This window comes from Engraulis encrasicolus, chromosome 7, assembly GCF_034702125.1.
Source record: "Engraulis encrasicolus isolate BLACKSEA-1 chromosome 7, IST_EnEncr_1.0, whole genome shotgun sequence".
Lineage (NCBI taxonomy): Eukaryota > Metazoa > Chordata > Actinopteri > Clupeiformes > Engraulidae > Engraulis > Engraulis encrasicolus.
Window position 1 is genome coordinate 54,149,039 of NC_085863.1, and position 24,698 is coordinate 54,173,736.

Genomic DNA, 24,698 nt, shown 5'->3' on the forward strand with positions numbered 1-24,698 from the left:
ATCCATAAGCAGGACAAAAATGGGAAACGAGAGAGAGAGAGAGAGAGAGAGAGAGAGAGAGAGAGAGAGAGAGAGAGAAAGAGAGAGAGAGAAGAAAATACAGAAACTCAGCTCAGACAGGCTGCCGTATTCATCCATAAACAGGGGAAAAATGGGTAACACGCCTGTGCCCGCGCGCGAGAGAGAGAAACAAGCAAATACAGATGATAAATGGACAGCCGTTCATACCATCGCATTATAATTTTGTTACATAACCAAGGCCATGACGAACAAAGGTTCATTTCTCATATCCACCTCTGCCGTTCAGTTAAGAGAAGGCCTTGGTGTATGCATGGTTGGTATGCTATTTGACTGCATTGGCCTCAGACGCTTCACTAAAGACTAGATATGGTACTACTGTGGATTAAGCCTGTCACCAAAGAGTGCCATCTCTACAAAAAAAGTTTCATGTAGCACACCAATTGGACATAGAAGTCTAGACATGGCTGAAGAAAGGTACATTCCTCATATCTATTCTGAAGTAAAAGATGCGGACATTCATCCTTTACTTCAGTTATTTTCTTTTGTCCAGCACCTGTGTCACTGTGATGTGCATGCATCCTCTGCGTTTTTACATTCCTCATATCTACCTCCCTTAAAGCTGGTGTATGGAAGCTGTGTGCATGATGTGGATGATGATGTGACTACATAGGCCTAAGATGCTTCACTAAAGGGGCATTGTGAGGCTGGAGATACATATCTCCTTCTGTGTCAGCCAGGGAGGAAGGCCTGTTTGGGGCAGACTGCCCTTATACAGCTGATGGGTACAGAATGTGTTTGTCAGAGTCAGAGTGAGTGAGAGAGAGAGAGAGACAGAGAGAGACAGAGGAAAAACACAAGAGAGATAAAGGGAAATTGAAATGGAGGTGTGTTTTTTGGTATGAGAGAGAGAGAGAGAGAGAGAGAGAGAGAGAGAGAGAGAGAGAGAGAGAGAGAGAGAGAAATTGAAATAGAGGTGTGTTTTTTGGTATTCCAGAGAGAGAGACACAGACAGACAGACAGACAAAGACAGAGTCTGTGTGAAAAATACTGAGAGATTGAGACAAGTGTGTGTAAGACAGATACAAAGTGAAGAAAAGAACAAAGAACGAAAAGGAGTGTGCTGCATAATGTGTGTGGGTGTGCATTTCTAGTGTGTATGTGACAGAAAAAGAGAGAGTGGATTGTGTGTGTGTGTGTGTGTGTGTGTGTGTGTGTGTGTGTGTGTGTGTGTGTGTGTGTGTGTGTGTGTGTGTGTGTGTGTGTGTGTGTGTGTGTGTGTGTGTGTGTGTGTGTGTGTGATTGAGTGAAAGGGACAGAGCGAACAAGAGAGTATAAAATGTCAAACACCCCCCTCAGGTGTGTACGCTGTACCTGCAAAGATCAAGATGAAGTTGGTGATGATGAGGTAGTCTGGTCAGGCCATGCACAAGAGGTTGTGCTAGTGTGTGTGTGTGTGTGTGTGTGTGTGAGAGAGAGAGAGAGAGAGAGAGAGGGCAAACAATGACAATGTAGTGTGTGTGTGTGTGTGTGTGAGAGAGAGAGAGAGAGAGAGAGAGAGAGGGCGAGAGAGAGGGCAAACAATGACAAAATAGTGTGTGTGTGTGTGTGTGTGTGTGTCACAGAGAGCTGGTGATGACAAGGTAGTCTGCATGTGTGTGTGTCCAGTTTTACCTCAGAGAGCTGCCTCGGAAGCTGTTGATGGTGGGGTAGTCTGTGATCTGCAGGGCGTGTGTGTGTGCGTATGTGTGTGTGTGTGTGTGTGTGATAGAGAGCTGGCTATGAGGTGTGTGTGTGTGTGTGTGTGTGTGTGTGTGTGTGTGTGTGTGTGTGTGTGTGTGTGTGTATGTCTGACTATGTGTGTACCTGTAGTGTGCTGCCGGAGAAGCTGATGATAGCAGGGTAGTCCGTGATCTGCAGGGCGTGTGTGAGTGTGTGTGAGATAGACCTGGTGATGAAGGGTTTGTGTGTGTGTGTTTGTGTGTGTACCTGTCGAGTGCTAACCTGCAGTGTGTGTGTGTGTGTGTGTGTGTGTGTGCATGTGTGCCTGCGTGTGTTTCTGTACCTGTAGTGTGCTGCCAGGGAAGCTGGTGATAGCAGGGTAGTCCGTGATCTGCAGGTCATGAACGTGCCCATTGAGCACGGCGGCCGACAGATGCACCTTGCGCCCCATGTGCCCGTTGCCCTGACCTGGGCCGCTCCCGGCCCGTGTCCCCCCATGGTCACTGCCCGACGCCGGCCCGTCACTGTAGTCATCGTGGAGGAAGCGCTGCACGATGGCCGTCTTTCCCACGCCCTGCGCGCCCAGCACGGCGATCCGGAATGGCGGCGGGGGCACGGGCCCTCCTCCGTTTCCACCTCTCCCACCGCGGCCTCCTGCTCCCCCGCCGCCTCCCTCCCTGCTCTCGCAAACTGCTGGCCAGTGCATCTAGTAGCTGTAGGCCACCTGGGTGCCGCATAGTCTCGACCTGGGCACGGAGAGCCAAGCGCAGCACAGCGCGGTCCCATTCATAGGCCGACAGCCCTCAGGATTCTGGACGGAAGATGGAGAGATGGGGGAAACAAGTGGGAGAGATGGGGAGAAATAGAGAGAGATGAGAAGCGATGGGGAAAGGTGGAGATAGGAGGAAAGAGATGGAGAGAGGGAGGAAGAGATGAGGACAGACAGAACCGACTATTGTACTGTAGTGTAAATGCAAGAGAATTGCCATGACAACATAAGCATTTTTGCCTCAGTGTTCTAATGATGTGCAAACAAGGCTGTGGCCAATGAAGTGTGCTTTATCCTTCTGCAAGACTGCACAGATAAGGAAGGAGTCAGCATCACACCAGGCAGTGTGCACAGAATTTTGAATTGAGTTTTGATGATTTCATCAAAATACAGTGCCCTACTTTCCCCAAGACTTTAGTACCATCACAAGCATCCTACGTCCAACAAGTATCCTCATATACTTGCACAGTGGTCTGTTGACAAAAGCGATTATTGACCAAAAAAAAGCCCAACGCGAGAAAACATGTGCCTATGTAGCACATAAATCATCTAATACTTAGGCCTACAGCTACTCATCTGGAATAAATTATTAAAAACAAAAAGCCTCAAAGATGCACAAGTGGAGCAAGGTTATTCTTGGGCTGCGCTAAATCTATACTTTCCTAGCAGTATGCACCAAGCTATCACATCTAAATAAGCTTAGGCTACACCTCAGAGCTCATATCACGTTCGTAAAAAAGTGGAAAAGAAACCATGCTTTCCTCAAGGGGTCAAAGAAGATTGGAACTGGGGTATCATTCTGCATCACCAACTGTGTACAACCTATACCCAAACAATAATTACCTTTTGGCGAAAACAGACTTGTCTCACTCCATACAGTTTAAGATACGTTAGCTTATGTCTTCATGTTACAACAAACGCTTGACTCTGTTGATGCAACACGACCATCAAAGTAAAGCCCTGTCAAGACGAAAACAGAACGCGTATCACCTCAGTGCACGCGCCGTCTCCAAGCTCTTACCTTGCGCGCAGGTAGGACGTTAGATTCGATGCGTTGTGCGGGAAACCATGGCAAGCCATTGCGAATACACCTGCGCTCTTGGCGTGACAGAGAAAGCGAGTTTCATGAGTTTTCGGTTATCGAGTTCCTCTCGAGTAGAGACTACGTGATACCCAGGTGGCTGCAGCGGAGTGTCCTGAAGGAACATCCTCCTCTTCAGCGCGAGGAAGCACACAGACAACACGCGGTCAAAGAGCCCGTCGGATAGCGCGCGCGAGGGGAAACAAATCAATGCTTGCGCGCAGAACCCTTCGTCACATAAACGGCAACCTTGACCAGGAGGTCAGCCTTCATTTTAGGCTCTTTAAGTATTTACACATCGACTGGAGTAATAAAAAACATGGAGGAACAAGGTTTCGTTATGATAAAGAATATTCCAGCGGAACAGCAACAATAACAGCTTCTCCTTACTCAATTTTATGTCCATCTTTCTCGAATTTGCATTTCATTAGTGATTCAACATTCGATATATCTAGCCTATCTATGTCTTTGATAATACATTTTTAGTCATATTTTTTAAGTATGTTATTTTAATGGACAGTTTTTCAGAAACTTTCCCATCTTGCGGGATAGGCTACGGAACGCAACAAGGAACTGGCTGTTGTTGCTTCCACATGACCGTGGCAATTCACAGGCAAATTGAGAGTGTTGCTCCGTAGTGTCCCGCTGACTGTTCACCACCAGCTGCACACATTGCCTGTCGCTGGTTAATATATGACTGTGTGGTTTCATTTCAAGCGTACAATCGCCAGTGCCCCTAAACATGTACACACACAGAATGCACCCACCCAATGGACAGTACCGTGCTCGTCTCTTAGCAACCATATCTTTTTCCTCTGTTGCTTAGTAACCACGTGCTTGATACCTGTTCACTTCACGTCACCAGCATTCCATTACCAGATGTAACCAGGTGCAATATGCTGCTTCACTGATCTGAATACTGACCGAAACGAAACCTCTCACCATGGGTCATAAACCTGGTGTGCTCCATCATTTTTTTTTTAATCTTTTTTTTTTATCATGATGCACAACTGGCATAACCCTTTCAGAAAATATGCTTGGACATATCTATTGCAAGTGAATATCCTTTCTATATGCACCACATTTAGTTTTGATCTGTTAGAACAAAATTAATGGCAAATTACAAATGAAACAGATTTGATGCTTTGTAAGTGCATTTTAGCAACTCATCTCCATTCGGTAACAAAGGTCTGATCAGAGAGCATTGCATCGCCCCCACGGTCTATAATAGATATCAAATGGCATGCTTCCTTTTTAACATTAACATTAAATAACATTAAAATTATAATATGTACAACCCATTGAAATAATATACTAATCATTCATGATATTTCAAGCATATATGCATGCCTCCATAATAACTACTGAATGTAATAATATGCATGGGCATATTATTTTATCAGGAGGCCTACATCCTTATTGTTTTTGTTTAGTATTGAGGCTAGACTACTGTACATTTTTTATAGACTGCACAAAGAGCACATTTTTATTTGCTTGTTTGTGTGTGTACTGTATGTTTGTTTCGAGGCTTCAGAGCTAAGCAGCCTGCCGTTTCGGGTCTCCAGGCAGGTGCCTCTCTGGGGGGCCTTTTAAGATAAAAGCCTCTGAAGCGTTTTAACCTTCGACCTTAATTGCCGATAATCTGGCTGGCTACAGTAATAAAGCCTTTCCCAACGGGCGCCACACTATGGCGGTCTACTTCATTAAAAAATAAAAAGGTAAAACAAACTAACAAAGCCCTCAAAAAACAACCCAGAGGACCACAGAGTGCATGGAGAGGACAATTTTATTGAAAAACAAACAAACAAAAAGAATATCACATGATAAAACATCAGCAACACAGAGTGACAAATCAATCATTTAGGAATGCTGGAATGCTTTGCAGGCAAAACATCACATAACAACAAGTGATGACAGGAGTTTTTTTTTCTTTCATCACAGACGGAAACTAGTATCAGGTATGACTTTCACCCGGAGCGATTTTAGAGCGCTTAAGCCTCGCAGGAGGAGTGTGAGTATGTGACTTGACCAACCAATCAGTGGTCACATTAACGCCATCATCATCATCAGCTACAATGAAGAGCTGGGAAATGGAGAGAGGTGATCAGCTAGCTGTGTGTAATTATGCCATCAAAGAGGCAGCTGGATCTGATGGGACTCAATTTCTCAAATGAAAACTGGAGTGTGTGTGTGTGTGTGTGTGTGAGCGAGCGAGAGAGAACGAGCGAGAGAGCGAGAGAGAGAGAGAGAGAGAGAGAGAGAGAGAGAGAGAGAGAGAGAGAGAGAGAGAGAAAGAGAGAGCGAGAGAGAGAGAGAAAGAGAGAGAAAGAGAGAGAGAGAGAGAGAGAGAGAGAGAGAGAGAGAGAGAGAGAGAGAGAGAGAGAGAGAGAAAGAGAGAGAATGAAGGAGTGAGTGGGGGTGCAGGGATTACAGTTTACAGTTTACAGTTTTTCTTTGTCAGCATTAAGCTGTATTGTACGTATGCATAAATTGCAGGTTAAGACGGTCGACGAAAGGGGAAAAAAAGGGGTTTGAATAATGTGAGCGAGGAGAGACTGCTTCACATGCAGCTTTTAAAAACAGGCACAGGTCAGCATGTATGGCAACAAGAATAGTGAAGTCACAAATATCACTGGTACCCTATATTAATTCATTACACTTTTTTATCATCTGACACATTAACAATAATAGGAATAAGATTTCATGAGTAGGCGTTTCATTTCTACTACACAACACTTGTATTTATTTATATATTTGCTGAAAACGTCTTTTAAAAATTATGTTCCAAATGACCTCCACATCACAGGGGTTTGTAGTGAGCGAGACACCGCGCGGTAGATAGGCAGCACTATGATGATGATGATTATCTGCCGCTTTTTAAGCTCAGACATAAATGGCAATGTATTCGACCTCAGAGAGGCCCGAGCGGAGCGCGGAGCAGATCTCAATCTACCGGCCGCCTCCCGTACCTGACTTTACTGCTAAGAGTGAGTGAGGGAGTGAGCGAGGGAGAACCACATGACCAGAGGAACTGGCCACAAAACTGCCATTAGTGCGCACACAAGGCGTAAAAAAAACAACAAATTACAAGCTTCGACATGAAAAATTGCTTAAATACCAGTACATCGTTTTTTTTAAGACATGGCGTAAACAACAATGAACAAAAATAACTTCCACAAAACCATATTTTGGTGCTTAGCATGGCTTTGCAACGACAACCACACTCTTATTATATAATTTTTGAGGCAAGTATACTGTCGTTTTTTCTTCTTCTTTTCGTTAAAAACTACCATTGCATTTGGGGGGGAAAATATCGCACTGGAGATGGGACAAAGCACTACACGTACACATACATACATCGTTATGTCTCATATAAGTCATTAGTGGAGCTGTGTGTGCGTGCGTTATCTGTGAGAGATCGAGAGTTATGTGGGCATAGCTATGCACAGCGTGTTACGCGCGACGGGGCTCGTGGATGCTGCACGGGGAGAAAGCAGCCCCATGGGGGGAGAAGCACATAATCACACTATTAAAATCAGGTAAGTGGCACCCAGCGTAACAGTAGCTGAAGAGGGGGAGAGGATGGGGAATGTCAGGCAACTAGCACTTACCCTGGCTAATGAATCAAAGCAGAGCAGGACAGGTAACTGGAATAACTGCTGTCCATAGTGGTTGGTGGTGCTGTGGTTACAACTTCAGACTGAAAGGGAAAACAGGGGTATTAGCATGTAACAGCCCCAAGATTTTGGCCTGCATACGCTTCTACTGCTTATTTTCGCACCACACCACTCTACACCTGCTACCTACAAGTACACCCTGGCTCAGTTAAGACGTCTCATGACTTATGCTCTGCACCCTGTCCCCCGTAAAATCATGACAAAAAAAACCTGAAAATAATGCCACCACACTTTTTTGTTTTGTTTCACTGGAATGATGAAGTATGGCAAGGTAGACTCCATGCTGGAGCTTTAAACAAATCAACATAAGAGCATCAATAGATAAGATATTTATATATATATATACGTTTAAAATGGCTGGGGGAGATAAGAATAACAATATGCAAGTATCAATGCAATTCTCGGTCTCGTTTCATATGTGTAATGTAATAGTGAGGAGAAGAGGAGGGGGAAAGGCAGAGGGAGGAATTCACTATCTACAGGCCACACTACACTGACAGGACTGACGTAAAATGGCATGGCCTGGGTGAGGCTGGGCTGGGTTTGGTGGAGTTGGTTGTTGGTAGTGGGGAGTGTCTTGGCGTCTGAAACACTAAGATACAAGGGGAATAGACGGAGGAGAGCTGACAGCTGCTGTCTGATCCATCCAAACGAGGGTTTGCGATGGGGTGTGGAGAGACGTGATGTGGACAGCACAGCGGCAGCTCTAGTTTTTCAGGATGGAGTCGTACATCTGGTACACGTACTGGGAGACCTCCGGAGCCCGGCACTTCAACGAGAGCTGAGGGGGAGAGAAGGAGAGTAAAGGGAAGAAATAGGGAGAGAGTGAGAGAGAGAGCGAGGTAGAGGTAGAGTTAGGGAGAGAGAGAGAGAGAGAAAGAGAAAGAAAGAGATACAGAGTCAGGCAGAGAAACCGAAAAAGAGAAAAAATTATGTTTGAGAAGGACAGACGGGAGGACATGGAGACAAAAGCATACACTTTGATCATTTGCACACAACTCAATTTCAAAAATGAAACGGGCAAAAGTTATTGCTTTCCTTCATGAAAAACACCCCTTTGATCCATTTCCCTTCTTCGAAAAACACATTTCCGAAAACAAAAAGCAGACACTATCTGTTCACTCAATCCTCGCGAGTCGCGACTCAACTCACGCAATTATACTGACAGTGAGCCTTTCCGACAATCGCTCATCCCGTACACGTTAACACTGTGACCTCTCTTAAATGTCACACAGTGATCAAACCGTGCCAGGTCTAAGGGAACAGCTCTAATTTAAAATTTCACTGGCTCAAAAATCAGCGTTTGACACATCATGGTCTCTGCACTTTCAACTCTGACAAAATGACACCCATTTGTGCTTGTGAGGCAGCATCGCAATAACAGGTCAGTGGAAAAGAAATCGTTTTAATATTAACAGTCGGCGGGACAACAGTTGAGTTATTCTGCAGAAGCGAGTGTTTGGTTTCGAATAAATCAATGAACAATAAGTGCCGGGCTTCAGGAGCAATATAGTGCATTGTGGAAACAGAAGAGAGGTTTCCGATTCTGACATCAGACGAGACAGTGGTTGGTGACATGGAATCCCAACGCTCGTCGCCACCACTTTCCCTGTCTCATAGAGAGAGAGGAGAATTCCCATTAAAAACCAATTAAGGGCAAATGTGATGGCACAGCGAGACAACCTTGGCCCCCTCTTACAAAAGGAGAGAAAGTGTGTGTGTGTGTGTGTGTGTGTGTGTGTGTGTGTGTGTGTGTGTGTGTGTGTGTGTGTGTGTGTGTGTGTGTTAGAGAGAGAGAGAGAGAGAGAGAGAGAGAGAGAGAGAGAGAGAGAGAGAGAGAGAGAGAATGAATGTCAGTGTGTGAAAAGCATAGGATGAGAGAGAGAGACAGTGTGTGTGAGAGACAGACAGAGAAAGAGTGAGAGTGAGTGAGAGAGAGAGAGAGAAAGAGAGTGAGTGAGTCAGAGAGAGAGAGAGAGAGAGAGAGAGAGAGAGAGAGAGAGAGAGAGAGAGCGCCCATGGTGGCCGCAGCCGGTAATCAAGCGCTAGAGAGCCAGTGGACGGGAGCAGATGCCTGTGGAGTAGCCTGAAGGAGGCCCGACTAATCACCTGCAGATTAATAGATGCAGTCAAGGCCTGCAGCCCCCTCGACACATCTGTCCATACCCATCGCACTCACTACCTCTCCTCTCAACATCTCTCGCTCACCTGTGTACCTCGCCACACTCCTTTATTCATGTAATATTCTCTCTTTCATTCTCTCTCCCTCTCATGCCTTCTCCCTCTCCCTCCCTCCCTCCCTCCCTCCCTGTCTGTCTCTCATTTGCTCACCTGTTTGTATTTACTGCCCGTCCTTGCCTGACCTCAAATTAGCCTGTGGACAAGCGCCACGCAGTGCTGGGGCAGTGGGCCGCGTGGAGCTTACATCGCGGGAAGACAGCATGCCCTGGTGTCATGGTGTGGTGGCACCACGGGACGCCTGACACGGGAACAACCAAGACTGACACACTAATGTGCCATCCTGCGGTGCACTTCACACACGCAGGGTAATATAGCATGGGTTATTTGGGGCTGGCAGCGCCAACCAGGGGAGGTGGCATATCGCGGCTGTAGGTGACACGAATGAACAACAGTGCAACCTGTATGTCAGGCATAGTCATCGTGACAATGGAAAACGCACAGTGCAGCAGAGGTGGTGGTATTGGGGGGCGTTGAGGTTAGCTGAGATAAAAAAAGGTGTGTATGTGTGTGTGTGTTCTGAGAGAGAGAGAGAGAGAGAGAGAGAGAGAGAGAGAGAGAGAGAGAGAGAGAGAGAGAGAGAGAGAGAGAGAGAGAGAGAGGGCCCAGAATGTGAAAAATGAGAAGCACGGAGAGAAAGGGAGTGGGGGGGAGGGAGTGATAGAGCTCCAGAGGCCACTCTGCATAGTAATGCTTTTTAGGTGGTGATTCACTGACATAATTACAGCGGCCATGTCCTTGGGCTGAGGATGACACGAGGTGGGGGTTGGGCGTTGGAGAAAAGAATGGAGTGACCAGAGGCTGAATAATGACAGAAAAAATAAGAGAGAGAGAGAGAGAGAGAGAGAGAGAGAGAGAGAGAGAGAGAGAGAGAGAGAAATAAAGAGAGAGAGAGAGAGCGCAAGAATGAAAGAAGAAGAGAGGTGAGTGTGACAGTGAGTGAGTGAGAGGAACAAGCGAGGGAGAGACCACAAGAATGAGAGTGGGCATGAGAGAAAAAGAGAGAGTGAGGGAGAGATGGAGGGAGAGAGAGAGATATGGAGAGAGAGGGAGAGAGGGAGAGATGGAGAGAGAGGGAGCAAGATGGAGAGAGGGAGCGAGGGGAGAGATCAGGCACAAAGCGAAATGGGGGTCATTGTGCCACGCGGCTGTAAGAGAAGCTCTCGTCTCGTTCTGGCTTGACAGCAGAGAGAGAGAGAGAGAGAGAGACGCACACGGGCGAGAAAGGGAGATGGTGTCCTGCACCGCGGCTCTGAAGCATCTTGGAAATGCTTAAAGACCTCCCTCTACCTCTTTCTTCCTCTCTCTCTCCCTCCCTCTCCATCTGTCTGCCTCTCTCTTCCTCTGTCTTCCAGATTCGCTCTCCATCTAAATTCGCTGTACCTTTCTGCAGCGGCCCATTCTGATCAATCACCGTCCGCTTGACTGAGAGCCAAAAAACATGAAAGGGACAGGCTGGAAGCCTTTGTTTGATCCTTGCGTTTCAAGGCAGCGATAGGCGGCTTCCTCAGAAAAAAGAAGGTCTCATCCTTCGTTGTAAGGCAGTGATGGGTTAGGTCCTCAAGAAGACGTCTCCTCCTTGTACTTGAAAGGCGGGAATAGGTTTTGTGCTGTTGGCTTGGTCCTTTGTCCGAGTCAAAGGCCTTGAGAGAAGCTCTTTTGGGATTTTGAAAAACCTTGCAGTACAGTAAACAGAGGTCTCTCAGGAGCACGGGATGATATGGCAGAAAACTGTCACCAAAGGTGACAGAGTAGGACGATGGTGGTCCCTGTCGTCTGAACACCTGCTCTAATGTGTGAGAACCCTTAGGCAATGTTCGGCACCTTTTCAGCCGTCTCACAATAAATGCAACCTTGACGATCAGAATGCTCCCAAGTGACACCAAAGTCAGACTGCAACACTGACACTGTATGGAGCCTTTAAAAAAATAAATAAATGAATGTTTCTAAACGGGGGCTCTACAGCCCCCTCCCAGGAGGCATTGGGAGCCCTAGTGGGGGTGTTGAGAAGGATACAGCTTAGAGGTGACGGTGCTTATTTGCCATGGAAGGGCATTAGTCCATTGTATTTTTCAATACTAAAGGGGGCATTGGCAGGCTTATGATGAGGTCAAGGGGGCGTTGAGAGGTTTATGATGAGGTCCATGGGGTGTTCCTTCAAAAAAGGTTGAGAACCACTGATTTAAACAAAAGCACCTGACTACCAGACCTCTTTCAATTGCTCTACAGCGGGTTTCAGTCCCAATTCTTCTAAATAAGATGCCCTTGGGACATACAAGACCCAATTAGCAGTGTGGGATGACGCAGCATGTAGTCTCTCTGTAGACATTATTCAACACGAACTTCAGCAAAGCGTACCTCTTAAGGCAAAATGAATAAAGAAATAAATCATAGATAAATAAATAAATAAAGCAGGAGGGAGAGAATGTAAAAGTTAATTGCCACATGTCACTACCCAATAGTGGGAGAGAGGTCAGGCTCTGGTTGGTCTTGTGCTTTTCATTAGTGAATCTGAGAGGCCAATTTGAAACGGACTGAAATTAATGAGGCTCAACAGGAGAGGAGCAGGGAGCAGGGAGCAGCAGCAGGAGAGAGAGAGAGAGAGAGAGAGAGAGAGAGAGAGAGAGAGAGAGAGAGAGAGAGAGAGAGAGAGAGAGGAGGGGGGGGAGAGATAGCGTGACAGAGAGAGAGAGAGAGAGAGAGAGAGAGAGAGAGAGAGAGAGAGAGAGAGAGAGAGAGAGAGACAGAGAGAGAGAGAGAGAGAGAGAGGGAGAGAGGCATGGAGAGAGAAAGAAAGAATGAAAGAGAGACACTGAGAAAACGTGAAAACGTGTGAGAGGATGAAACAGACAGGGAGAGAGAGGATAAGAGGCAGAAAGACAGAGAGAGAGACAACCACTCAGTGCCAGCAAGAAAGACGTTCACTGAGCAACAAAGTGTTCTTTAACAGATGGCTCATAAAATAGCCATCTGAGCAAGAGACTTCTGAGGAGAATTAGTAAACACAGTCCTACAGAAGCACACATCAAATAACAATATTTACCCCCTTTTATTTCTAGTAGCTCGTCCTCGGGCAGACTTAGGTTTGATTTCTGTTATTAGGTGAAAATCCTTCTTTGTTCTTGCACTCATTGACTGAGGCAGGCGCCGCCAGGCCCCCTATTCATCATGATCAGACCAACGATCATTTGCTAAGCGCTCGCTATTTTTACTTAATTGCTTGAGAATATTTAATGACACAGCCTTGCAGCGAGACTCTGGCCTGTTTCAGGGAAGTCCAACGTAAAGCCGAGTTTGGGTTTGCCAGCGTGGCAATCACTGTGAAGTGGGGGTTGCCAAATTGGATGTGCAGCTGGGACAGCATGCTAATTAATAGCATTGCTGAATACTTACATTTTTTATGTCTCTGACTTGTATCTAACCCAGTGATTCTCAAACTGTGGGCCGGGGCCCTGAGGGTATTCCAAGTGGGCCATGAAATAATTTTCTAAAAAATCTAAATTAGTGTGTGTGCTGCTGTTGAATTGTAGTGCTTTTTGAATCAGAGGTGGGGCCCCGAACATTTGCGAAAATGTCAAGAGGGCCCCAAGTTGGAAAGGGTTTTGAACCCCTGATCCACCCAACCCATTTCAACACCCATTTTGCAGTGCCACTAGGTATAGAAGGGGAAAAGAAGCAGTGTTGGTTGTTGGTTGCCAGTTTGGCAGTGTGGCACTCACCGTGTAGTTGGGGTTACCAGGTTGGATGCGCAACTCGGCCAGGATCCAGATGCCGTTGGTGAGCTTGAGGGACTGATAGAGCATGTCCTGGCCCTCCACGTTCCTCTTGGCTATGGTGTAGATGTTGTTGTTCTGCAGCTTCCCTGAAACAGTGTCTGGAGAGACAGAGACAGAGAGAGAGAGAGAGAGAGAGAGAGAGAGGGAGAGAGAGAGAGAGAGAGAGAGGGAGAGAGAGAGAGAAAGAGAGATAAAAAGAAAGAGAAAGAGAAAGAAAGAAAAAGAGAAAGAGAGCAAGAGAGAGACAGAGAGAGAGGAGAGGAACAAAGAGCAGAAAAATCACATTTCAGGCAACCTTTCAGGCATGACAAAATGGTCTGGCTGCTGTAGTGCAGATTTCAAACAAAATGGGTAAGGGATAGGCCTCTGACTGTGGATTTCACACCGCCGATGCCATTAAGCAAGGAGCGTCTTAAATATTTAATCCCCGCCAAAGTACAACACACAGAATCACAAGTCCAAGAGTGGAGTGAGAGAGAGACTTTCAGGGAGGATGAGCTATAAGGTAACCTCTGAGGGAAAACAAAATGTGACAAACTACTTCAGGGGCAAGTGTGCTACTTATCTATGGGTCATTTTACGAGAAATCAGACACTTTGGGGGCCGACCAACCCGAATTTTAATACAACTTGGTGTGCTTTTTCAGTGACAAGGTATAACCGCAGAACTGCATTTGCATGAATCTGGCAGTAATATTAATATTAAACAGACTGAGAAAGTTTTAAGAAGGCAGGACACTACACATTCATCCTTGATTATTTCAGTCAAGTAAAGTCACAAAGAGATATGGCTGTGACACTGTTGACATGATCAAGGATGAGTGAATGTATAATGTCCTACCTTCTTAACTAAAACGTAAAACGTAAAAAGTCTATTTCTCCTTTAATATTACCGACCAGATCCACACAAATGCAATTCTGGGGTTCTATGTTGTCACTGAAAAGGTACACCAAGTTGTTGTAAAATCTGGGGTGATCGGGCCACAAAGAGTCTGATTTCACTTGAAATGACCCCTATCCATCTATCTAACCCAAATAAAATCTTAAAATCTACAATCAATTTCAGGACAAATGGTTGAGTAAGTTAAAGTCCTGCCGCATACTTCGTCCCAGGTAGATGAGTTAATTTGGTGGCGTCACCTGTGTTGTGGGCCACTCGGATTCATTAGCTACACAACCCCCTAGCACATATGGCAAATTACTTTTATTTTGTTTTGTTTTACTTGTCCAATTCAACCAGGTCAATTCACCCTAATTAACTCTAACCCAGCCATGCAGCCAAGCTGAGGCCATAGCTGTGCCTCAGATGCTGCACTTGTGGCACTATGTTACAGTGCGTAATTAATACTCCATGCGCACTGAAACATGAACACTGAAGTGCACAAGTGCACCATTTGAGATCCAGCATGTGTGATCAGTGCAATGACCTGGTGGAATTATAGGTAAAACCAGGTCATTTGGAATATGTGCCACTGGATTGTAAAGTAATGAATCCAGGCTGCCCATCACCTGTGTTGCGAGCACAGGCATAAAGGAAGAGATGGCAGGCAAGGCTTTAACTTCATCAATTCAGCTTGTCCGTCTATGCCCGCGTCTGGTCCAATCTACAGTTCCACTCTACTAGTTGCTGACCCAACTGGTTTCCTTGTCCTGGGGGCAGGAAATGATGCCCCATCATCCTTTGCGGTCCCCCCTCCTTGCTGCAGTTGCATCTGAACGCAAGTCCTCAGAGAGCAACAGGGGGATGAGGAGGAGGAAGAGGAGGCTGCAGTGGGGCTGGATGGACGGCGTGTGTGAGAAGCAATAAGACAGAATACATGAAAAGTGAAAAGGAGATCATAACAAAACAAACAAAAAACCCCAAAACAAAACCATCAAACAAAGAAATAAACAACTGAAAGAGGATGAAGTAAACAGGACAGCCAGACACACAGACAACAAACAGGAAACGAGTTGAGTTGGGGTGGACTGGAGTGTGGAGTGCAGAGTGTGGGTGTGGATACGGGTGAAGTCGTCAGCGGTGGGGGGGGGTGGGGAGGTGTGGGGGTTGCAGCAACAGACTAGTAGCAGCCGGGTGGGCTGTGGTATCCTGAGTGATAGCAATCATCCCAATCTGCACCCCCTCCACCCCACTCCCGCCACCTCCCCATTCCCTTTTGAGACGCGCGGGTGGGGAGGGAGAGGGTCTCTTGTCGGCAGCCCTCACTTCCTTCCCTTCAGTGTGTACGCGGGCAAACGGGCGGATGAGTCTTTATCTCAGTGCGACGCGGAGAGTGCTGCTCGATAACAGCCGTTGCCCCGAGCGCACCGGCTCAATCTGGGTCGTATGAGAGCAGCACAGATACTGGTGCAAAAAAAACCCCCCACTTCTCCCATAGGGGACTCTGAGACTTCATAATATCTGAAGTGGGAAAAGGCGGGAGGAGATGATATGTGCACGAGTCGTGTGTGTGTGTGTGTGTGTGTGTGTGTGTGTGTGTGTGTGTGTGTGTGTGTGTGTGTGTGTGTGTGTGTGTGTGTGTGTGTGTGTGTGTGTGTGTGTGTGTGTGTGTGTTAAACGGTGTCTGCTGTGTGCGCCTGCACTCATGTGGGCGGCAGGTTAACAATAACTCTTGAAACTCAATCGCACACAAGAACACAAGAACACAGACTCAAAGTTTCAGCAAGTAGGCGAACACTGTACTGCAGTTAAAAAAAAAAAGTCGTCTGCATTTCCATCAAGTCAGAGCTGGCTTCTCTGGCTCCCTTATCTCCCTCTTTCCCTGCATGCAGCATATTGATCGCTTCCTTGTTCAAACTGGACCCAACTGGCGATAAAAGGATTATCTCTGACACGGCCATGTCTGCCATGCCATGTATTGAAACAAAGGACAGAAGGACAGAAGGACAGAAGGACAGGACAGGACAGGACAGCATGTACGCATCGTTTGACAACGTACAGTGTACACCTCTTTGGTTGGTTGGTCGATGTTCACATTGTTTTTAAAATGTGCTTTGTGAACTAAAAATGACTTCCTAATTCTTAGTTGCTTCTCAACAGTACCCCCGCATTTCATAAGGAAGACAAAAAAAACTGTTCTTTTAAAAAAATGAATAATTTCCAAAAGACGGGGCTTTTGTCATTCACATCTTTTGTGGAGAGGATGCAGTGTTTAAGACGACAGCCTCCCTGAGAGAGAGAGAGAGAGAGAGAGAGAGAGAGAGAGAGAGAGAGAGAGAGAGCGAGAGCGCGAGATAGAGAGAGAGAGAGAGAGAGAGAGAGAGAGAGAGAGAGAGAGCGCGAGATAGAGAGAGAGAGAGAGAGCGCGAGATAGATAGAGAGAGAGAGAGAGAGAGAGAGAGAGAGAGAGAGAGAGAGAGAGAGAGAGAGAGAGAGAGAGAGAGAAGGTGAAAGAGGGAAAGAGAGAGAAGCTGTGAAAGGAAGCATGTGTCTGTGTGCCGGGAAGAGTCACTGTCAAATCAGGCGGTGACAACCTAACCACCCCACCCTCTCCCCCTGGAAGCAGAGCGGAGATAATAACAGCCCTGATAAACCAGAGTGTGTGTGTGTGTGTGTGTGCGCGCGGCTGTCTTTGTGAGTGTGCGTGTGTGTGAGGCTGTCTTTGTGAGTATGTGTGTGTGTGTGTGTGTGTGTGTGTGTGTGTGTGTGTGTGTGTGTGTGTGTGTGTGTGTGTGTGTGTGTGTGAGAGAGTGAGAGAGCGGTCGTCTTTTTGAGCACCTGAGAGTGTGTGTGCGTGTGTGCGTGTGTGTGTGTGTGTTTGCATGTGCTTGTGTATAAGGTCTTTTTTGGCTATGCTTGACTTTGAGATGCAAGCGTTTTATGTTTTTCTACAGCTTGCGTTGCATTGTGTGCTATGGAGCTGAGCTGATGTCAGGATTGGAGTGTGGAGCCCCTGCCAAGGCAAGCCAAGCAACAAAAGCTCCTAGGTGATCTTGAGATGAGAGCAAATGTTTGAGGACGACTCTGTCTGCACAGTAGGGAGCACATTAGATCAATTTCATCATCCCGCACACGGTTTAATGTGCCGTGATGATGCAGGAGCACAATGTTTACTCTAGTGCGCCGTACTGCCTGGACTGGACTGTGAGACCAGGCTGAATCAGCAGATAACAAGGTACACTACAGCGAACTTTCAATATGACACACTTGTAAGCAAGGAAGCTGACACAGGGGAGGAGAGGAAAAAGGGGTCAGTTGTCGTGGGCCCAGGGAGATAGAAAGCCCAGAATTTCATTTCAGGATTTCATTAAATTGTATGAAATTGGAGGACGGGCCATTTCAGATGACTTTTTGCAGGGCCCAGCAGTACTGTGAGACCAGGCTAAATCAGCAGATAATAAAGTACACTACAGCGAACTTTCAATATGACACACTTGTAAGCAAGGTAGCGGACACAGGGGGGCAAAGGGGTCATTTTGCCTGGGCCCAAGGTGATAGGGTGCTCAAAATTTCATTTCAGGATTTCATCAAGAGGCCCTTCCAGATGACTTTTTTCCTGGGCCGAGCTGCACTCTTTTTACTGAATGCAGGAGCCTACTTGCAGGTGTACCAATAGCGCCACAATTGGGATGCATTAAACAAGGGCATTACAGCAGAGCTACCATTGTGATTCATGTCATCTGGCTTTAGAACTGAAGTGCTGTTAAAGTGTTACAATTCCTGGCAAATACTGGTGGTTTTCCAATGTAGACTAGAGACAAATACCTTGTCAAAGAGACATAAAAATGTCTCAAATTAAATGCACATTCATGTGGCCTTGACACAATTCTTTTTCTTTCACTTACATATTATGAAGATGAGAGTGGTATTCCTTGTGGAAAAAAGGGCTTTTGGGTGCTGCATGGTCTTGGATCTCATGTTTCCCACATGACAGAAGGCACAATGATTACTCTGTACCGACTGAAATGCACTGAACTGACAGACAAGACTGCAGAAATTAAGTACACTACTGTACAGCTAACTTGTGACTGAGACACTGGTAAGTGAATACAAGAGTTTACTTTCCCATTTACCAACAGCAGCACAATTGGGATACATGAAATTGAAGTAGAGCTACCATTGTGATTCATGTCATCTAATTTTGGAACTGATGTGCTGTGAAGCTGTTATGCAATCCCTGTCAAATCCCCATGGAGGATTTCCAATGTGGACAACAGAAAAAGACCTAGTCAAAGAAAAATATCTTTAACATTCATGCAAATTTTGTGGCCTATTTTCTGAAGGGAACCGTGGTAATGCTTGTGAAAATCTGCTTGCATGGTCTTGCATTGCATCTTGGGAAACTGTTCTCCTATTGTCAGAAGGGAAAAAAACCCTCACGACAGCATGAACATAACCAATTCCAAATCTGGCTCAACAACAGTGTCCTCTCTCATGGCCAACTATGCAGACTGTGACTGACTGACTGACTGACTGACTGAATCTTGACGGTCTGTGGATGTCTGCAGCAGCAGCACTCATCCAAAAAAAACCCTCAGAGCCAATAGGGGAGCCTTTCCTCTCAGCGAGGGGATCCGATTGGTGTGTGTGAGAGAGGCTCCGAAATAAAAGGCCCTCGGGTGCAATGGCTACCACCCTCTTGAGCGTGAAGGGCAGACTTTAGAGAGCAAATCTGAAAACGGCCAAGTACCCGGGCAGCACTCTGCAGAGAGAGAGAGAGAGAGAGAGAGAGCCGGAGAGGGCACCACCCCATTAGACTGCAGCTGCAGAGAAGAGCTGTCTGCATCAGCTATACTGTATGTGGAAAATGAAACAAGCAACCAGGCGGTGTATTTTAGTGAAAGCCTAGAGCAAAACTTTCTGCATCAGTTATACAAGTATATGGAACGAGCAACCAGGCTGTATATTTTAGCAGAACCCCACAGGCATACCTGTCCACATTTGAGTAGCAAGTTCTGGGAGCTTTTTTATGCCGTCTGCAACATAAATGGCTGTGAGGCACAGACTGTATAGCAGAGTACCATAGACTGTATTAGGCGAGTACTGGGAATGGGCCGGGGCATGAGTTTTATTTGGTCATATTCTTGCACACCTCCTTTGGCTAGGTGCGTAGGAGTGGAACCCCTGGGTCACCAACGCTAGAGACAAGAACGCTTCCGCACACGGCTCTCATTTGCAGCTTTTACTTGCAACGTTTTGGGGGATGAGTTTGAAATGCGTGAGACACCCAGGAGAAATGGAGTGTTGGCAGAGGAGGGCTTCTGCATGGGTTAAACATTGAACAAGCAGCCAGGTTGGTGTTGTTTTAGTGAAAGCCTTGAGCAAAGTCTTTGCACCCCTTATACATGGAGGAAAAAAGCAACTATTTTCAGTGAAAGCCTACAAGACAGCTGCTGCATTGGCTATACATGGAAGAAAGCAAGCAGGCATTAGTTTTAGGGAAAGCCTGGAGGAGAGCTTCTAAATTGGTTTTACATTGAACAAGCAACCCAGGCTCTTGTCTTTATTTTAGCATGCACGGCAAGCCGCCTACCACCCACCCCTCTCTCTCTCTCTCCCACATGAACACAGCAAAGCCAATTACAGGCAATTATCCGTTCGCATAAAACAAGAACAACTGGGGGGCACAGCTCACGGCTCGGGGAGGGGAGGGGACGGGACGGGAGTGAAGGCTTTACCTGCGTTTAAGTGGCACTCTTTGATTTGGTACTGCAGCTCGTTCTCGTTGGGGATGTCTTTCCACGTGGCCAGGAACACTTGCCTCTCTGCGGAGCGAGAGGAGGAAAGAACAGAAGAGAAAGTAGAAGAAAAAAAAACGTTATTCAAGCTGAAGATGAAAGGGAGAAGGGAGAGGAAATCCCAGAGCAGGAAGACATAGCAGGCTGTGTTTTGTGGTGGTTACAATACAATAGAATATAGAACAGAAAGCCTTTACTATGCACAGTAGACCTGGATGTAAAGCAGTGCCTTCAAAGGGCACACAGCACAATACATCATAAAAAATAATGTGCTGTAAATTCTACAATACACCTAGTAACGACTGCACATATAACTACGATAATAATGGGCCTTGGGCGTGGCTGTTATGCCCGGGGAACCTGGTTTTGATTCCGGGCAGAGGTCATTACCCAAACCTCCTCCATACCTCTTTCCAATACGTTTCTTATCATCTCTTCACTACTACTATGAAAATAAAAGGCATAAAAAACTTAAAAAGTAAAAGTATGATAAAAATGTTAAATCGTACCCATTTTGCCGTCCTCCACGAAGAAGACGTTGAGAGGAATGAGGCCGCTGAAGTAGAAGACGTCGATGTTGTTCTTCACGGCCACCTGTTGAAACAAAATGGAAGCACATCACTCTTCAGACATTTTTTTTCTTTATTCGCCAACAAAGGCGAATTGGTGGGAAAAAAAGAGACAAATCTGAAGAGTGCTGTCCTTCGCTTCATTCTCTTATTTATGTTTTATGTGGGATTCAGCATCCAGTTAAGAACTGTGTTAATCATTAGGAGATAATGTGAGCACGTCTCCTCCACTTTAAAAATTGTGCATATCCCTGAAAAGCAGAGAATGCGTGCACATCAGAGGCATAGGTGCTGGACAAAACAAGATAAATAATAGGAAATAACAAATGTCCGCAACACTGTTCTATTCTACCAAATATTTAATGCCATTCAATATTTAGCATAGAACATAGAGCATAGAATAGTGTTGCGGACATTTAGGAGTGAGGAGTCCTTTTTGTGTTTTATTGCATGACAGACCTACATTTCCACCTTTGAGACTCCACAAACACAGAGAAGGACAGGTTAACTAAGCAACACCAGCCCTGCACCACACCTGTAGCTTCAGCGTTTCAAATTTTACATAAAGAAAAACAAACAAGAAGTACACAATTCAGCCAAAGGGTCCCTTTAACCCATTTTAGCCTGAGGCACCTGAAGAAAAACGCCTGCTGAATGAAAAAGGTGCACATAAAAACACAAGGCATTACAAAGCTAGGACCCTCATCTTGCATTAGAATGTGTTCATTCAGCTCTAAAATACTAGCCTCGCGACGCCATCCTATGTACTCCACCCAAAGATTTTGGCTCCGCACATCGTCTGGCAAAAGCCTGGAGCTCGGTTCTCTCAGTGTTTAGCCAATCAGCAAACAGTTGAGAGTGATGATGCGGAACTCACCCGCGACCTCCGTTACTGATTGATTAAGGTAACTATACTCACACTTTCGTTTTGTTATTTGTTTGCTTTTGCGACGCTATATCGCTATATAACAGGCATGCTAATAAAGCACAATATTGGTTTTAATTTTTAAGTTTGGAACTTCAATTAATTTAAATGATAGAGTAAGATCAGACCATCTACAACCCTCCACAGAGACGGATTCCTTATGGCTTTTGCCAGACTGATTGACGGAGTTAACAGTCGGCTATTCGCCCAGGCTACTAAAATACCCCTAAAAAGCTCAAATCTCAAGAGCCTATATGCAGTGTCTATGTCACACCAGGCCCCTAGGTCAATGCAGCATATATGCGGCATCAGGCTTGAATAGGTTAGAACAGCGATGCCTGTAAACAAATTCAAAAAAAGTAATCCCTAAACCTTCAAATTAAAAAACAACAAAACCATCTACTTCATCTACCCACTAAAATCCATTTCAATAAACTCAGGAGATAATAGTTCCAATACACTGCACTCCCCCATGGTGCGTCTCCAGTTGAATAAAACAGCGTGGAATGGAGAGGTAGATCTCACTCAATTCCGTTTTCTTTTTCTTTAGCATATGTATTTCTGCTCCTATAGAAAATGGTAAATAATAATAATAATAATAATAATAATAATAATAATAATAATAATAACAATAATATACATAATGAATATTAAAAAAAGGAGAACTGAAAGAGATCCACCTCTCCATACCACTCTCTCAAACTCTGAAATATATAGGACCTATGATAGCTTCAGAGAGAAACTAAATAAAGTGTGTGGTTTATTGCATTATTTAGTGTTGGTGGTCATTACTGATGCAGCATGGCCACCTGCACCCCCCTGTCCTTCACACCGCAGACCCCCTTGTCACACCTGTCAGGCGAAGAGGCAGTCAGGAGAAGCTGAGAAGACAGTAGCAGGTCACACCGTGTCACCTGCGCCCCTCTCACAGTGACAACCCAGAGCAGAGACGGGTCACGCATGACCAGGCGGCATGCCCTACTGCCTATAGATCTCCAGCTCCCGAGGGAGAGATAAGCCTGGAGTAAACTCACAGGCAAGGTTGCAAAGGTGCAACTAAGAGAAAAATAGAAAGTACTATATACGCTTCTAGAGACCTCGATCAACCATGAGGATGAAAATCTGAAAAATACTGAGCAGTACGCCCTTCTAGAGACCATGATCAAACACGAGAATGGAAACCTGGAAATAGAAAGTAACACGCTACTAGAGACTGTGATAATGGAAACCGAAATGAACATGCTTCTAGATACCATGACTGACCATGTGAATGGAAACCTGAACATGAGGCTGAAGTGAAGATATTTTCTCCCAGCTTCTGCCAATTTCGATATGCTGTTGTACTGCTCACCCTACCCTTGACTTGTCAGTACCTGGTGATGCTGCATTTTTCGACCCAGCCCTTTCCGAGATCTGAGCTATTCAAATGGGGGCAGACTTTGTTTACATTAAAACCTTTCTTAACATGAGCCTACTCCAAATATTATCCCAAAAGGTATCACTATTTGCTAGTTGTCTGCTGATGTTGCATAACCCTTTGGATGTTATTTTGAATAAATCAAGATGTTTTTTTTTTTAAATGTAAACAAACACCTGCCCCCATTACAATGACCAGGATCTCGGAGAAGGCTGAAGAAAAAAATAAAAAATTCTCACATACTGACAAGTCCAGGGTAGTGTGAGCATTACAACTGCATGATGAAATTGGCAGAAGTTACCCTTCAATATCGCTTTGCCATTTAACCATGTTGTTTGCCCATTGACATTTTACTTAATTTAATTGGCCAGTTCATTTATCTACTTAATTTATTTTCCAGGCGCTGAAATCAAAGGATAAATACTTCCTAACACATCTGAGGAAGATGGAGCTGACGTATGTTGCTTTTCAATAATGTAAAGCCTTCTGGAGATATAAAAGGGGTGTTTTAGATCTATTTATTATGCTTCTTTATGGACGGCACACACAGCAGGACACAAAGCAGCATCTCAGTGCATCACATGCCTGAGAGAATCAATGCACTATGAAAATGTGACACACTTCCATGCATAAGCGCTAACGCAGAGTACATACTGGGCACACTATGTTCTCTTCTTAAACACATGCAGATGTTTAAACCAAGGAGGAAAGAAAAAAATATTTTAAAAGGGAAGACAAAGAGAGAGAATGAGGAAGAGTGAGAGAGCGAGAGAGAGAGAGAGAGAGAGGGAGAGAGAGAGAGAGAGAGAGAGAGAGAGAGAGAGAGAGAGAGAGAGAGAGAGAGAGAAAGCCTCACAATCCTTCCAGCACTGTTTAATTTTAAAAGCATCTCTCAATAGCCATATCTGCAATTGTCAGACCTTCAAACTAAAACCTTTTGTTTCATCTTAATTAGGGCCTCCTTCCGAAGTGGAGCATTACAGTGATGGACTTGTTAATATGTCCCCCATTGTGAAAGCTTGTCTTCACGGCTGCAAAAAGCTCTACCGGCTTGCATAAGAAGTCTTCAAAGAGAAGAGGGAAAAAGCATGGGGTGGAAATACGGCTATACGGACACACACACACACAAAAAAACCCACTTCAAGCTTCAGCTGTCTTGCTGGCTTCAACTGCAAAGCTATCGACAGAATCCGTTCTGTCCAAATACCCGTAATTTATCAAGCGCTTTTGGTCCGTATTGACAAGCGCGTTGTTCATGTTTGTGTGGCAGTGGGGTGTCTTGTCAATATGTGTGGTATTGTGTGGAGAGGCGCTCAGTCACTCAGTCCGTCAGTCAGGCAGTCAGACAGCTTTGCTTTATTTGCTTGGCTCTGCACTAGGGCTGCACAATATATCGAAAATGTATCGAAATCGCGATATCAAGATTGGCGATATGCGTGCCGCGAAAATGACTTAATTGTCGCTAACAAGTGAAACATTTCTGTGCAGTACAATCACAAGCTGAATATCAACAAATGCGCAAGAAGCCCGCCAAGCCCCCCACACAGGCCGACAAATCAGTGACAAGAAAAACACTCGGATGTATTTCTAAAGATCGTATAAATATCATTATCGAGGTTATTGCATGTCGCTATCGCGTATAATTTTTTTTTTGATATCGTGCAGCCCTACTCTGCACTGCCGTGCCGTGCCGACACCTGAGCTGTAAGACTAGGTAGCGTCTGCCCTCTCCTCTCCCAGAGACCAGCCACTCATAAACACACTCGGCTGGGGTTGTTTATGTTTATGATTGTTTACAGCCCCATGCCAGACTTCCGACTTCATCCTGT

General features: G+C 45.5%; 2 protein-coding genes across 3 annotated transcripts in view; both read right to left on the bottom strand.

Annotated features, from left to right (window-relative positions):
* LOC134453157 (ras-like protein family member 10B) overlaps nt 1-3,751 on the bottom strand; it is a 10,795-nt gene extending 7,044 nt beyond the window's left edge. Inside the window, exons 1-2 of one of the 2 annotated variants that reach the window (XM_063203975.1) lie at nt 3,531-3,751; nt 2,084-2,551 (exon numbers count right to left, since the gene is read on the bottom strand). In XM_063203975.1, the coding sequence (XP_063060045.1) occupies nt 2,084-2,526 (443 nt within the window). In that variant the 5' untranslated portion in view covers nt 2,527-2,551; nt 3,531-3,751. Of the gene's footprint in view, nt 1-2,083; nt 2,552-3,530 lie in introns of those variants that run through there. The other variant, XM_063203974.1, reaches the window with a different exon arrangement.
* A 1,607-nt stretch (nt 3,752-5,358) lies between these two features.
* ap2b1 (adaptor related protein complex 2 subunit beta 1) overlaps nt 5,359-24,698 on the bottom strand; it is a 64,850-nt gene continuing 45,510 nt past the window's right edge. Inside the window, exons 19-22 of the mRNA XM_063203976.1 lie at nt 20,468-20,552; nt 19,899-19,985; nt 13,225-13,379; nt 5,359-8,048 (exon numbers count right to left, since the gene is read on the bottom strand). Of these exons, the coding sequence (XP_063060046.1) occupies nt 7,974-8,048; nt 13,225-13,379; nt 19,899-19,985; nt 20,468-20,552 (402 nt within the window). The 3' untranslated portion in view covers nt 5,359-7,973. The remainder of the gene's footprint in view (nt 8,049-13,224; nt 13,380-19,898; nt 19,986-20,467; nt 20,553-24,698) is intronic.